Here is a 15,526-nt window from a genome sequence, read left to right as displayed (position 1 = left end):
TTATAGCTTTGGTTGATGTAATTTATTATTAGCATTTTTAATATTATTTTCCTATTATTTTTAAATATCGTGGTGCATTGATGTATCTTAACATACATTATTTTTTTAAATTTAAAATTAAATTCCATTTTTGGATCAAAAATTTTAGAACCATTATTTTTAATATAATCCTTATTCAAGAGCGCCCATGGTATTTAAGAAAAAAACTAAAAATAAATTTAAACAATTCTAAAATTAAAAATAGAAATAATTTGATCTATTTGTTTTCATTGATGCTAGAAATAGAATAAATATTTGCTAATTAGATGTTAATTCAACTAATTTTTCGTGTTTAAAATAATTAACAATAGGCCCAAGCTCCTCTTAAGGTTTCGATAATTTATTTATTTCAAAAGTGGTATAATCTAACGGAGTAATTTTTTAAAATAAAAAACTTCTAAAGTAAATAATTAATTTATATTAGGTTAATTTATTTGTATTTGCTCTAAAAGGAGACAAAGCTTACACTTTCTACGATTTTAGCACTTTTATTTTTTTGTAAACTTCTGGTTAAATAAAACAGATTGATAGCATAAATAATTCCATTTAAATAAAAGTAATTAATAATATAATTTCTTTGATTAAATTAAAAGATAGCGTTAATTATTTGACTGGTTTCAGAGAGTAATAGCAAGAGGAAAGATTTAATCGAAGTTATTCAATTTTAACAATGTTTTCTTAAGTATTTTTTCTTTCAAGATTTTATTAGAGCCAAATTATAAAACAAAGTTGGAAAACAAAAACCAATAAAATAAAAACACACAAAAAAAAAAACATGCTCCAATTTAATTAATTGAAATTTATTTTATTTAAACTTCTTTTATAGATAATTAAAAGTTTTATATTAATTAGAATGTTATTATGGTCTATCAATAATAGAATGTTGCTTAAAAAATAATTTTCACATTTAATATCCAAACATAAAAAGTAGATGTTGTTTAATTAGATTGGAAGAACTCATAATATAGTTTTTAAAATACAATTGGTTTTCCTTAACCAACTTTTCCTGGAACATTACAAAATTTGATAAATGATATGAACTTTCAATATAATTATTAGGGTGTAATTTATTTATTTAATAATATTATAAAAAAATTAATTTAATAAATTGATCTAGGAAATAACTGCTTTATAATTTATATAAAACGATGGGTCTATATTCTTTCTTGTTTGGAATAGAAATTTTATTCTAGCCACTTGCAGAGATTATTGCGATGATTGTTAGTAAACAATAAATAGTCAGTAGTGTTTATAATGTTAATTAAGCTAAATTATTTAGCCTGATAATTTTACCTGTGAAAAAGCATGCCCTAACTTATCAATATAAAATAAAGTTAATTTGACTTGTGATTGTGTTTAAAATGCAAGCATAATAAATAATTAATGCTAGTGCAATAGCTAATTTTATATGGATGGAAATGCATGCATTTAATGCACTATTCCTTATTGTGATTAGTGTAAAGATTAGATAACATGTATCAAGTGTTAAAAAGGATACTATTTATTTGAAGATTTATCTTGTAAAACATGTGATATCTAGAATGGTTATTATATACAGTAAATTGATTAAAAGTTCTTTTATTTTTAGCCTATAATATTATTTTACAAAATTTTTATAAACAATAATAATTTTTTTTTATTAACTTTAAATAACAAATTATAATTAATTTTAATTATACTTTTTTTAATTAAAGAGGAAACTATTGTATTCCTTGTTTTTAATCTTGTAAAACATGTGAGGGTAGCTAGTAAAATTAGTGTACTAGTTGTAATGGGTCTGGGTTATTTTTATATGAAGATAAAACATGTAACAAATGCATCACAGATTAAGGATATACAATAAGGTAATCAACCAAATATTATAAAATTAACTATTGAATTTAATAAAAAAATTAAATAAATAATACCAACTTTTTGTAAACTTGATTTTTTATTAATTCTCAAAAATCATACTAAAATTGAAGAGTTATTATTAATAAAAATTTAACACTCTTTAAAAAAAAATTATTTTAGCAAATAAAAATATAAAATAAAAAATTAAATCAATCATTATAAAGTTTATCTTTAAAATTTAATAGTGGATAAAACTGTTTGCTTTGCTTCCATTCCTGTTAGACATGTGAAGGTCCTAATCAAAATTAATGTCTAAGTTGCAAATTTCCTGATTTTTATTTGTTTTAAGATAAACAATGCAAAGCATGTGATGTTAACAAAGGTTATTTTATTAGGTAATGATGGTTTTTATATTAGATAATAATAAAAATGATTTATGAATTTAATTTTTATTGATTAAAATAAAATGTTTAATTTTTGATTTCAATCAATCCTTATTTATTATTTTAATATATGAAATTTCATAAATAAGAGATGAAATTTAATTTAAATTTAAAGTGAATCTCAACACATAACAATTTTATTTATCAATAAATGAGACTTCCATATTCTTTTTAACAAATAAGTAATTTTTATTTTATATAATTTTAAATAATAAGTAATTAAAATTGTATTACTTGTTTTGAACGTTGCAAGACATGTTTAGGTGCTAATCAAAATTAGTGTACAAGTTGTTATGAAGGTTATGATATCATCAATAATTTTTGCTAATAGATATTTTTAACTTATAAGTCTCAGGTTTTTACTGAATAAAAAATAGAATAAATTTAACAGTTATCATCATCAACATCATCAGCATTAGTTGTTAGCACTACCGTTATGAACTTAATTCAAAATATAGGATCTAACTCTAGTTTTGGTATCTTAATTTCTAGCCTAACAGTATAAAAACTAGCTTATCTATATCTTTTGAATGTAAACTTACCAAAGTAAATTTACTCTGCATTAGAAATTTTATCTGGTATAAACAATTTATAAATATTTGATTTATTAATTTTTAATTCAATAAATAAATATTAAAAATATTCTAGGAAAATTGCCTTCTCAGTAGTTTAAAGTTTTAAATCCATTTAACTAACTATTAGATAACTATTTGATATAATACTAAAACATTAAATATTAAAAAATGGAACTTCCTTATCACATTTTAGTCAACTGTGGTTAAGCAATAATTTTATTTGCTATATGCTCTTTTCTCTTTGCACTATTTTACATCCTAACAGAGAAAATTTAGATAGATAAAGTCAAACAAATTTCAATTAAAATCTACTAATCTTTATTCTCATCGTTGCTGATTTAGTATTTTCAGTTAATAATATCAATTTTCATAATTAGTATCAACTAACAGATCAAAGAATTCTTTTTATAATCAAGTATTGAACAATTAGGAATTAAATAATTTATTACACTCATTTTATTTATATTAACAGCATATATATATAAATAACAATACAAATATTTAAATAATGAAAATAATATGTAACCAGAGATGAGCTTTTAAGAAATTACTAAAAATAAAATACGAAATGAAACCATTTACGAATCAAAATTGAGAAGAAATTTTATAATTATTTACCAATTTTATGAGTCTTTTCTCCTACCTACCTGCTTTATTTAACTAAGCAATAACTGGATGACAGCAAATATTATATCAATAATCCTTTATTTAAACCTTTTGATAATGGTTATCTACCTGAGGCCTTTTTTCTCTAGATTAACTAATATTTATTTTATAATTAATTATCTATTTTGGTTGTTGCTATAAATTTAATTCTTGGTGCTCAATTATTACTGTGATTAAAATAATATCTCTGAATATATATAAGATATTGATGCTATTAGTTATTCTTTTTTAATAAATATTCAAATAGTTTAATTAATTTAGCCACTTTATATGCTAGTAACTCTCAGCATATAGATTTATGACCTTGTTAAATAAAAAATAGTTGAAAAAAAATTATAATAGCAAGAAGATTAATTGGATCAATAATAATTTACTGATTTGAATTTATCAAACACATAAATTGAGCTATCAAATAACTAAATAAAACCTTTTAATATTATCAATATTTTTAAGAAAAATAAGTGTTCTTAAAATTAAAAAGATGAATAGAATATACTAGATAAGTAAAATCAATCTGAAACAATTTAAAAATAAGATTGAATGTTTTTATTTTGTGTTTTTATGTTTATTTTGTTTTAAAATACTATTTGTAAATAATTTATTTTTTTTTCCTTTAATCAATAAAAATGAAAAAAATCTATCTCTAAATGCTTAAAATTAGAAATCATCAAAATTAATTTAGAAAATGCTAGCATCTTAATCAAAAGATAAAAAAAAGAGTTAGTTAATTGACTAATATTTACTTATTTTTTCAGAAATCCAATATACTAAGTTTAAATGTATAAGTTAATTATATTTCAAATTTTTTATATTTTAAAATTTTAAACCCTAAGTTTTAATTTTTATTAATTTCATTTTCATAAAATTTTAAATTATACTTGAAAGCGGGAGGCTTAAGTAAATGCAATTAGAAAAAAAAGTGATCTATCTTATATCACTAAACTTTTCAAAGTAATTTGTCTAAAATTTAAGTAACATTTTTTAATTTTTATACTGTTTTTATATAAAAATCCAATGTATCAAAACAATAAATATTATTTAATTTTTTATTTTTAAAAATTTCCATAATTAAATGAAAATGATTATATCAATATATTATTAGTTCATTCATTCATACTTTAGTATTATTTATCCTTGAGCCAAGTGACTCTTTTCCTTTTTTTTGTGGACAATATTTGTAAATTCTTATTTATTTACTAAAAATTAAATTTCAGGTTCATTTTTATTATTATCTATCTTATCTGGTGATTTATTTAATCTTTCTTTACTTTTACTATTATTTCTGTATTAATCTTAAGAGATATCAAGTTTTTACTCTTAATCATAAAATTTTACCTATTTATTTATTTTTATTTACAATAACCATTAAATAATAAATAAAATTTACTATTTGGATAATGTTAATATGGCAAATCGGACATACTTGATCACTGAATTAATCTAAATATTCTTGGCAACAGCAATTATGACCACATGGCATTAAAATCTAGAAAAAATAATAAAAATAGATCATACATATTTGATGAGACAAATTGTTTTAATTAAAAATAAAAATTTACAATATTGATTTATTCTCCAGTGCAAAAAGAACAATTAATTCCTTATATTACAGGTTTTTACTTTTTATAATTTTTAATGGCAGAAGAATTTTGTTTTGCAGATTAAACTATTGCATCTTTCCACTTATTTAAAAAATTATTTTACCTAATTTACTTTTTTTAACTGTTTTCTTAATATAATGATGAGTTTTACACTTCTATTAAAAGTTTTAATTTAAAAATAAATAATTAAATAAGTAAATGAACAAATAAATATTACTAGAAGGACTATAATTAAAATTATTTTCTATTTCGTCGTTTTTTTATCCATTGTAAACAGAATCATAGTCTTGTTGATTTTAATTGTTTTCTTGTTCTTAATTGAGATTGTTTGCAGAATTGATTTTCGAATATTTATATGATTCTGGATAATCTGGCAGAGATCTGTATTCTAATTTATCAAAAAATATTTACTTACAAATAATATTGATTAGATAATTATTTATTTACTATTATTCTATTAATTATTTTAATTTTCTTGCTTATCAGTATTTTTTTAATCAGCTTTGTAAAAAAAACTGAAGGGAGACAAGTTATCATGATTTTATTTTTTAATCTCTAATGTTTTATTTTCTTACTTTTTGGTATGCGCATTATACTTCTCTTTTAATCGATGAAATTATTTAACCTAAATTGTAAAATAAATATTTAATTTAATAATTAAAGTTTGAAATACCTTTTTAAGTAAATTTTATGGAACTGATTCATCATATTGTTTAATTGTACTATAGAATTTAGATGTAGTTTAAGAATTAGCAGGCTTTGAATAAAAACCAATTCTGTCAAGGACTAAACCAAGATCTTCTTCTTCCAGTCCATTCAAGAAAATATCTTAATAATATTAATTAATAAATATGCATAATTTGATAAATTTTATTTAATTTTATTAAAATAATTCTACCTTTGATTATTTCTGTTTTGTAGCCTAGTTCTTATATTAAATAATCAAAAAAGGGGCGTTCATTAATACATTAAAAGTTTTTTTTCTCTCCAGAAAATAGACTCTTTTAGTAGAATTCTCTTGCAACAAGTAAGCTATATTTTCAGATAATTAATTAGTATTTTTAAAAACTTCTTTAGTTTTTAATTTACCTATCAAATGATGTTATTGGTGGGATTCTTTATTTCCTTGCTTTTTCTAGTAAGCATAGTGGTATATTTTTAAGGATTTCTTAGCAAAATCCAAATTGATCATTTTTAAATTCCTCATAAGGAACAAAGCTAAACTTCTTGCTTGATTCATAGTTTTCCAAACTTAAAAAAGTGTTAACATACTCAAAATTTTAAGTACCAATTCCAATGTTAACTACTTGGAATGGTATTTCAACAAATTATTTTAATTAGGTCATAGTTTCTTCAATGTCTGATTATAGTAGTTCGTTATGGGAGAAAATGAGGAGGACACATAGAGTTTAACTAATTATTCAAAAAAATTTAAAATATAAATTTGCTGATATGAATTTTAATAAAGAATACTTTTCAGATGTGAATTCTTCTCCTTCACAATACCCGTTTATAAATTTTAAAATATCAGAAAATATCAGTGTTGAAGAGGGTTTAATTATTTTATAAGTTCTTTTAAATGCTATTTATTAAAATAAAAATATTTGCTTTAGCAAATTCAAAATGATAAATATTCATACTATTAACAGCTTCTTCTTTGTATCTTAAATCGATTTCTGGATCATACCAATCTCCAGACAAGGCAAAACAGTTGCTATGATGAGTATAAGATGGTGGCAATCTAGCTCCCATGCCATACATAGGAACCATTTAGTTTTTTGAGAAAAATTTAACAAGATCAATACAATTTCTTATAGCCTGCTCATATTAATTAATCAAATTCTAATGACCTTTATATTTGTATAATATATATTTAACAAAGAGCATTTAATTGATTTTAACAATATTATTTTACTTGCTATATTCTCTTACTCAGAGGAATAAATGTTAGAAGACATTTATGAGTAATCAAAAGCCATAAAAAATTGAACATTTAATCCACCATAGATATACTAAAGTAATGAATAAGGATGCATCATTTTTGTGACTTTTTGAAACTTTAAAATTCCTTAAACCTTTTTTTTATTTAGCATACAAATTGGCTATTCAGTCCCGTGTAGCGTCTTGATATTTTCTTTTAAAACTTTAAATTCTCCAATTAAATCTTTTTTAACTCTACTCTCATAGAATTAGTACAGCTCAAATTTTAAATATTTTGATATTTTTTTTTCTTGTATTTCAAACCTTCCCCAATTTATGGTTTTAGATATTTTTATAAGGTCAGTTTAATACAAAGGTAATTCTTTAGGTTCCTCTTAAAATTTAATATCAACCTTTTCAGTTTCATTATTTGCCCCATAATTTTTATTATGTGTAACAACTCTCAAATAAATTGATTCTTTAGATTTAATATTTAGTCCTTCTAATTAAAAGATATAATAATCTGAATATTAATCGCAATTATATGTCCGAACTTTGAATTCTCCTCTTTACTAACCTTAAGTCGATTTAGATGTTCTTTTTTAACTTTATAGATCTCTTTTAGTCTCTCCACTCTATTTTTCGTCATATCTTATGGCACTTTAAAATTATTCGTCCATTAACATAGATGAAATACTTGTCTAAATGGTTCCAATATACTGTCTTTCGTGATCTCCAAAATGATTATATTTATCAATATCATAGATATTAAAAATTACCTATAATTTATAACATTTTAATTAATATTTGAGAAATTTATGCTATTATTATTAATCCTTAAATATTTTTTTTTAGTTGAAAATATAAAATAAAGTTTTTTACTTCCTTATTAAATTGAGTAAGATCTACACTTAGTACTAAAGGTTTAGCAAATTATGGATCCTAGTCATCAGCAATTACTTCAGTTTTATGAATGAACTCAGGTTCGCTATTTGATAAAAATATATATACTAAATGATTAACTAAAAATAATGAATATATCTTTCATATTTATAATATGAATAATAATCAATAATATATTTTAATATAAAATAAAATTTATATTATTGCTCTTTACTTATCCTTAATTATGTAGCAATACACTGCTGGATCTGTTTTTGAAATGTAATCCATTTTAGGTAATCTTACACAAGATATGTAGAACTCATATTTTTACTTAATCATTAATCTAATTTATCCATCATCAATCAGCGCGTGTTCAACACATTCTTTAGCGTTTTCATTAATAAAATCTGGCTATAAAATATCAACATTATTGTTATCTAAGAAACTCTACTATTAATTTGTCTTTGATCTAGCTTTTTGAGCAGGTGTAAATAATCCTCCACCCATTAAAAATTATTAAATTTATTATTTTCAGTTTGCTACTTGCTATACTATATAAAATTTTCAAAAAAAGGAATATTTCTGATAAAAATGATAAAGAAATAGAATTTGATAGTTAGTTAAATGATAGAAATTAAAAGAATTTAACATCATAGAAAAAATCTAGAAATTTATACAATTTTATCAACAATTCAAACAAACAAATAAATAATTTTAATATAAAATTAAAAAATATTTTTGAAATTTAAATATTTTTTAACAAACATGAAATAGCACAATTATTATATTTATGATAGAAAATCTTCAAAAAAAATTAAATTAAACGTTTTTATTTTATTTATTAATATTAAAAATGTAAGAATGCAAAATAATCAATACAATAGCATTTCTATAAATTTAGTATTTGTTCATCCAATCAATATAAAGCCTGTAGTTTAAAAATATCAAAAAGCAATTCTACTTAGAAAAACACATAGATTTAATTACCAATTTTTTTATTTTGACAAGTGTTTGTTTTTTTATTTTATTATTGATCGATCAACTATAGTCTATTTTTTCAATTTAAATCAACCCTCATTTTATAACTTAAAAGAAGATATCTTATTTCAGATAAATATTAAACTTAAATAATTAAGATATACTCAATTTATTTTAGGAATAAAAGGTTAAACAAAAAGGATTTTTAATGTCTAGTTTTAAAGATAATTTTACAAGAAATTAAGGAGATTAAAACCTCTAGTATGATGATTCAGCATTTTACTTTTTTGCTTTTTCAGTACTATCGTTTGTGTCAGTTATCACTGGTTTATTCGTATTAAGAAACCTATTTAAGAAAGATTCTTAAATCAAAAGAGTTCATCCAAAAGATAAATCAGCTGATTAGAAAAAACTAAATTAAGCAGTATAATTCAAGGCTCAAAAATATAGCTTAAAATTCTATTTTCTGGTAAGTAAATTAATTTTAAACTATAATCCTTTTTTTAAATCCATCAATTTTCAAAAAATAGATACTTTTATTTTTAGCATGTATCTACTTTGCATATCAAACATCGAAATTCACTGCCAAAACAGATGATTTGAAGAGATTCGATCCTTATGAGATTTTAGAAATCCAAAGAGGAGCTTCTTAGGGAGAAATTAAAAAAGCATACAGGTATATTTTATAAAAATATTTAGTTTATAGATTTAAAAGATTTGGATGCGAATTTCTAATTTAAAATTAACTACCTTAATTCACAAATATTAAAATGTTAAAAATTTATTTCAATAAATAGAAAAATGGTGTTATTATATCACCCTGATAAGAATCCTAGTCCCGAAGCCGCTGCTAAATTCTTATTAGTTACTAAAGCTAATGAGTGTTTAACTGATGAAACAAAGATGAAAGTTTGCGAATAATTTGGTAGTCCTGATGGTCCTGGTTCATTGCAAGTAGCTATTGCAATGCCTTCATTCTTTTAAAAGAAAGAAAATCACGTTTTTGTTTTAGCCTTATTTTCCGTTCTTTTTGTCATATTAGTACCTATTGTTGTTTTAATATGGTTAAACAGATCTCAATCCAAAAACAACCATGGTAAATTATGATTCTTAATACATTATTTTTATTGATTTTTGATTAATTTATTAATAAAGGAATGTTAGTTGAAAACTATATGGTAGCTTTCTAAAAAATGACCCAAAATATGGCAGCATCGAAGCTAATTGAAATAATTGGTTATTGTGCCGAATTTAGATTCCCAATAACAAGATAAGAACAAGAATACTTTACCAAAGTAATTTTAAAAATATGAAATTAAGATAATAAAATTGTATTAAATTATAAAGAAAACTTAATTTTTAGAAGAGTATCAAACTTCAAAGAATACCATTTCCACTAAGGGTTAAAAATTGCTTATTTTATATTTTGAAGGAATTGAAATTCCTAAGGAATCTTAGAAGCACTTTGCTTAATTGATGAGTTAAACTCCTTGCATTTTAGAGAGTGCTGTTGAACATTGCCTTTAATTAAATGCAATGCTTCCTAAAGGAAATCCAAGATATTTAAGTGTTTAAACTCTTCTTAATACCATTCACTTCTAATAGCATTTCTTTTAGGTATGTTAATTAGTTAAAGTATATTTTTAATTTACTTACATTTTTATTAAAGGGAGTTTGGTCTACTAAGTATGATATGGATCTTATGCAAATTTCATCTGTCCAAAGCGATAAAGTTAGTTTTAAAAAACTCTATTAAAAATATAGAAACTTAAAAACTTTGTAAAATACACCTGTTGAGTAAAGAAAATATGATATCTAAGTTAATTTAGATGAGGCTAAAAAATAAAAATTCATAGATGAAGTCAACTAAGAGGTAGATTCTTTCCCTAATATGAAAATGCAATTCGATGTTTTGCTAGATGAACAAGAAAGCAGTGGAACCTATAGAGCAACTTCATAAGAAAATAAAACTGTTTCTCTTACTATTGAAGAAGGTTAAATTTTTAATCTTAAAGTAGGCATCACTCGTGAAAATATTCCTGAAAAAGAAGAGGGAATGTTTGCAATCTGTCACAAATATCCTTACGTTAAAGACATGTATTTACATGTATTTGTCACTGACAAAGAAAGAATTTTCTAATACCAGCAAGTAAAAATAAATAATAAATAAAAAAAGTAGATTAAAATGGAAAATATTTATAAAAAAGTTAACTGGACAAGCTAGATATATTGAATTCAATGAGAAAATGGCATTACCTCAAGGAGAATTTAGTTTAGAATTACATGTTAAACCAGATTGCTATATTGGAATGGATGAAGTTTTTAAATTTAACTTGAAAGTAACTCCTCGTACTGAAAAAGTAAATTAAACATTTTTTGATAGTAAAATTTGTAATATTTATTAAAATTTAAATTAATATCAGCACCAAAACGAAGATGATATTCATCCTGAAGATATTGAAAAATTCAAAGAACCTACATTTGTTTAAAAACTAATGGGTCAATTACAAGAGTAAGAACAAGAAGAAGAAGAGGATGAAATCCCTGATATCACAAAAGACCTTGGAAAAGCAAATACTAATGATGATTAAGAAGAAGAAAAAGAAGAATCAGAAAATGAATAGTAAAAGAGTGATGATAAAAAGAAAAACTGAAACAATTGAATTTTAAATTAAAATTGAAATATTTCAATTTCTTTGTGAATATTTTTATATTTGTAAATATGATAATTTTGAAATATCAACAAAGTTAAATAAAATTTCATTTCTGAATTAGTTTTCAAAATTTATTATCTATAAAATATCATAATACAGGAAATTAATATATCTACTTACCTTCCATTCTCATTTTTATAATATATATAGAATTAATTTATATATGGAGAATATTTGAAGATTAAGAAATTATAATTTAAAAAATTAATTAAAAAATAAAGATTGAGCTATTGAGGTTGGTAGGTATATTTTGAGTTTTATAATTAATTTTATATTTTTTCTAAATTAAAATGATAACATTTGTAAGTTAAAATTAGAAATTTTTGATTTTATTTTAAAAACTAAAATATATTAAAATAAATAAGAATTTAATAAATAAGCCATAAAAATAATTTCGTAAGAAATTAATTTCATTATTATAAATGATTCAAATTCATCTGATTTTTCCAAAATGGTCCATTAATTTTAAATAATAAATCCTTTTAAGATACTCTAAATACTTAAGATATTTCATCTTTGTAATAGTCCTTTTTAGTAAAGAAATTTTACCTAGAATCTTATGATTATTACCTATTTTCATTTTAATTTTCATCATTTTACTAAGTTGTTGTTTTGTTTTTATTTTATGTATAATTATTTTAAGAGTTCTCTGTTGGCTATTACACTTGCTAATCAATTTAAAATGGAGGAGACATTTTCACTTACCCTGAATATTTTTAATTAGAGATGGAGAAACCAGGATCGAATTAATCTTTTAATTTTTCGTTCAAATTTAATTGCTTTTTACTAAAATCTTGATTTGTATGTGACATAAACTTCTTTTAGTTGTTAGGAGAGTCTTTGCTATAAGATCTAGCATTTTTTTAAGACATCGGAGCTATTCTATTTTAGTAATTACGAGCATTGAATTTATTTAAATAAAGAGGATTATCTTTTCTAGTTTATTTTGAAATCAATTTCATTTCCTCTTCATAAGTTAGTTTCTAACCTCTAAACTTAGGTATTATAAATTGGCTCTATGAATCTTTATCCATTTATGGGTATTTTATTAGCATATCATTCTGAATTTTACTAGCAGGTGGTAAAGATCCTGATGAATAAAAGGTGCTTTAATAAAAAGTTTTTTAAAATTCGTCACCATTCTTATTTGTATAAGGAGTTTTATTTACAATTGATAATTTTTTATTTTATGATTCTTTCCTATTAATAAAATAAATAAAAATATGATTTTGTATAAAATTAAATATTTATTTATTTACTCAACTGTGGACATAGAGGAAACCATATTTATTGGTTGATTTTCTGATACTCTTGTAAATTTAATTTTATCTGGGTCATATTTGCCCGTCAATATTGGTTTCAAGTTAGGATTTGATGGATGGACATTATAGTTTACGTTTCTATGAATGTAGTCATGATATAATTTCATTTGTTATTTTTTTATGTCCCTGTTGCTTTTTAGCTCATCTTCTTTATCAAATTAATTGAACTTTTAGCTAGTTTTATTAATCAATAGTTAGTTCTCACTTTATGAGCTCTATAAGTTATCTTATCTAAAAGTTTTAGAATTTTACTATTTCTTGTTAAAAAAGCCACCACTGTGGGTATTAAGTTAATTTCCAGCACTTCTTTTTTCAAAAACTGAAGTCCAAAATTATTAATTCTACTCAACATTCATTTAATCAAGAATTTTAACTTTGTTGGCATGCTCCTCTTCAATCAAATTTTTCCTTATTTCTTCATTGATTTTTATAATTCTTTATAAGGCTTCAATATTTCTATCATCAATTTAAAAATTATTTGGGTCTAAATCTTTATACAAATTCTGATATTCATCATCATCAAGAAAGTCTCCTTCGTTTGATTAATTTGGTTATCTTGCTCTCTTTTCATTTTCATCAATAAATTTATTCAGTTAGTGATCTCCCAAATACATGCCTATGAGTTCGTTTCTTTCTATAATATTTTTAAATAAATAATTACAATAAAAAACAGATAAAGAAGTTAAATATCTGCAATTTATAAAAATGCTTTCAAATTTAAAATATATTGTTTTCATTAAAAGCATTATTGATTAAAATTAATTCTTACTTGAAAAATATTCTTTAAAATTGAGGTATTTTTCGTTAAAATTAAAGTCTTTTTCATCAACTTTTTCAACAAATTTTTAAATCATTTATTGAAGATCTTGTTTCTTTTTGTTAAATTCTTTAATAGCTTAATCTATATTTACATTTTAATTTTCATCTAAATATTTTTTATCTATTTCTTATTCTAGAGAATAAGGATCATAGTCATCTTCACTTTCTTAATCATTATTTTCAGGAATTTCTTGTTTTGAGTTATAATTTTTTTAGCTTTTATTTAAATTATTTTTGCTTTTTTCAATCTATTAAACTTTAGTGGGCGATTATTGTTTGTTGCTTATTATTGAAGAGCCTGGTACTTCAACTGATACAATAATTTACTTAGATATTAATTAAGATTAAGGTTTATCTGCTATAGAATCATCTTTTTTTTAGTGGCTTGAAATCATGGCTGCAATTTAAGGATCCTCAAGCTCATCAGAAATAACTTAACCTAATCTATTTCCAGCTTTTAGTCTCTAAACTCTCCTATAACTTCTTTTAATTTCCTAAATTAGAGGTTCAGAACATTTATTTTCATATTTCTTTTAAAATTTAATTTTATCTAATTATTTATTATCCATTTATAATTTGAGTAAAGTTGAAAGCAGTTTATACATTTCCATTATATTGCTTTTATAATAATGAGTAACAGGCAAATTATCATATAAATTAATAAAATCATCATTTTTATCACTTAAACTTTCTGCAATCTTTTTTATTTCTTTCATTTGATTCCTCAAGTGTTTGCGGAATTTTAATTTTTCTTCTTTTGTTATATTGTTTGTTTAGTTTTCCTTCATAATCCTTAACGTATTTACAAAATTTTCATATATTTTGTTAAAGACTTCCTACAAATCTCTGATCCATAAGTCTCTCTTCATTCTGAAGTTGGCAAATAATTGTCTTTATTCTAGAGATAGCTTATAAATTTTTGAAGATCTGCCTTAGTTTATTTTTTACATTTTATTATTTTAGTCTTAATTTTTATTTGTGTTGTTGATACTCATTTTTCTATCATAAAAATGATCTTAAGTATAACTATTTATTTCTTTTTATGAATTTTGTCTTTTATCCTTAGATTCAAAATCATCTTACTATTTCTTTCCTTTTATTAAAAGCTCCAAATCTTATCCACCATTATGATTTGAACTATTATTAGAAGGTTTTAGAGAGTTCAATACACTATTCTATTAAGAATTATTTGGCTTTTCATCAATTAAATAGTCATGTTTCTAAAATTCGCTAATTTAAGGCTTTTTAGAATTCAAGTTGTTTTGTTGTTTGCTATTTTATAAGCTCTTATTAGACGAGTAAGTGGATTGATTGGCAGATTTTTTCATTTAAATTTTATATAAAAAACTATATAATTCAGTAAATTTTATTATAAGATATCAATTAATCAATATAAAATGATGATTTTATTAAATGTAATAATTATTTAAGTTATTCAGTTGTTTTTTTTTAAATAATGTAGAATAATTCTTAGTAGATGTTTATGTATTTAAGGTTTTAATGTATTTCAAAATTTATAATTACAAATTCTTATGTCGAATTTCATCAAAAGTTTTATAATGTTTAATAAAATTATTAAAATGATTCTTTTCAATATTTTTAATTAAAAATTTTAACTGGATATTTTGATAAAATTTAATACTATCTTCATAAATTATTTTTTATATTTCGCATAATTACTTCTTATATTCAATTTTTTTTGATTATCTTGATAGATAGATATTCAGATTG

At 22.1% G+C, this 15,526-nt stretch overlaps 4 protein-coding genes across 4 annotated transcripts; 2 read left to right on the top strand and 2 right to left on the bottom strand. All coding sequences in view use genetic code 6, as the record gives it.

Moving 5' to 3' along the window:
• Nucleotides 1-187: 187 nt before the first annotated feature.
• Nucleotides 188-4,096, top strand: TTHERM_00443030 (transmembrane protein, putative; the record flags this gene model as incomplete). Its single annotated transcript, XM_001033216.2, has 8 exons — nt 188-412; nt 464-595; nt 892-1,101; nt 1,157-1,596; nt 1,734-1,883; nt 2,118-2,267; nt 2,532-2,893; nt 2,964-4,096. The coding sequence occupies 8 exons, from the start codon at nt 188-190 to the stop codon at nt 4,094-4,096; spliced, it is 2,802 nt and encodes a 933-aa protein (XP_001033216.2).
• A 567-nt stretch (nt 4,097-4,663) lies between these two features.
• TTHERM_00443020 (C2 domain protein) lies at nt 4,664-8,469 on the bottom strand (the record flags this gene model as incomplete). The annotated part of the gene is made up of 13 exons (XM_001033215.2): nt 4,664-4,891; nt 4,944-5,042; nt 5,116-5,312; nt 5,375-5,545; nt 5,605-5,782; nt 5,831-5,985; nt 6,056-6,189; nt 6,247-6,570; nt 6,631-6,739; nt 6,798-7,007; nt 7,073-7,856; nt 7,960-8,065; nt 8,195-8,469. The coding sequence occupies 13 exons, from the start codon at nt 8,467-8,469 to the stop codon at nt 4,664-4,666; spliced, it is 2,970 nt and encodes a 989-aa protein (XP_001033215.2).
• A 679-nt stretch (nt 8,470-9,148) lies between these two features.
• TTHERM_00443010 (DnaJ-SEC63-like protein, putative) lies at nt 9,149-11,594 on the top strand (the record flags this gene model as incomplete). Its single annotated transcript, XM_001033214.2, has 8 exons — nt 9,149-9,409; nt 9,471-9,616; nt 9,738-10,036; nt 10,096-10,235; nt 10,288-10,557; nt 10,610-11,089; nt 11,148-11,300; nt 11,364-11,594. 8 exons carry the CDS (start codon nt 9,149-9,151, stop codon nt 11,592-11,594), a joined length of 1,980 nt encoding a protein of 659 aa, XP_001033214.2.
• Nucleotides 11,595-12,064: 470 nt separating this feature from the next.
• TTHERM_00443000 (hypothetical protein) lies at nt 12,065-15,123 on the bottom strand (the record flags this gene model as incomplete). Its single annotated transcript, XM_001033213.1, has 3 exons — nt 12,065-12,854; nt 12,914-13,610; nt 13,746-15,123. 3 exons carry the CDS (start codon nt 15,121-15,123, stop codon nt 12,065-12,067), a joined length of 2,865 nt encoding a protein of 954 aa, XP_001033213.1.
• Between the last annotated feature and the right edge of the window lie 403 nt (nt 15,124-15,526).

The sequence above is a fragment of the Tetrahymena thermophila genome (assembly GCF_000189635.1).
Source record: "Tetrahymena thermophila SB210 genomic scaffold scf_8254609, whole genome shotgun sequence".
Classification (NCBI taxonomy): domain Eukaryota; phylum Ciliophora; class Oligohymenophorea; order Hymenostomatida; family Tetrahymenidae; genus Tetrahymena; species Tetrahymena thermophila.
The sequence above is the reverse complement of the archived record's forward strand: the minus strand, read 5'-3'. Positions and strand labels throughout refer to the sequence as shown.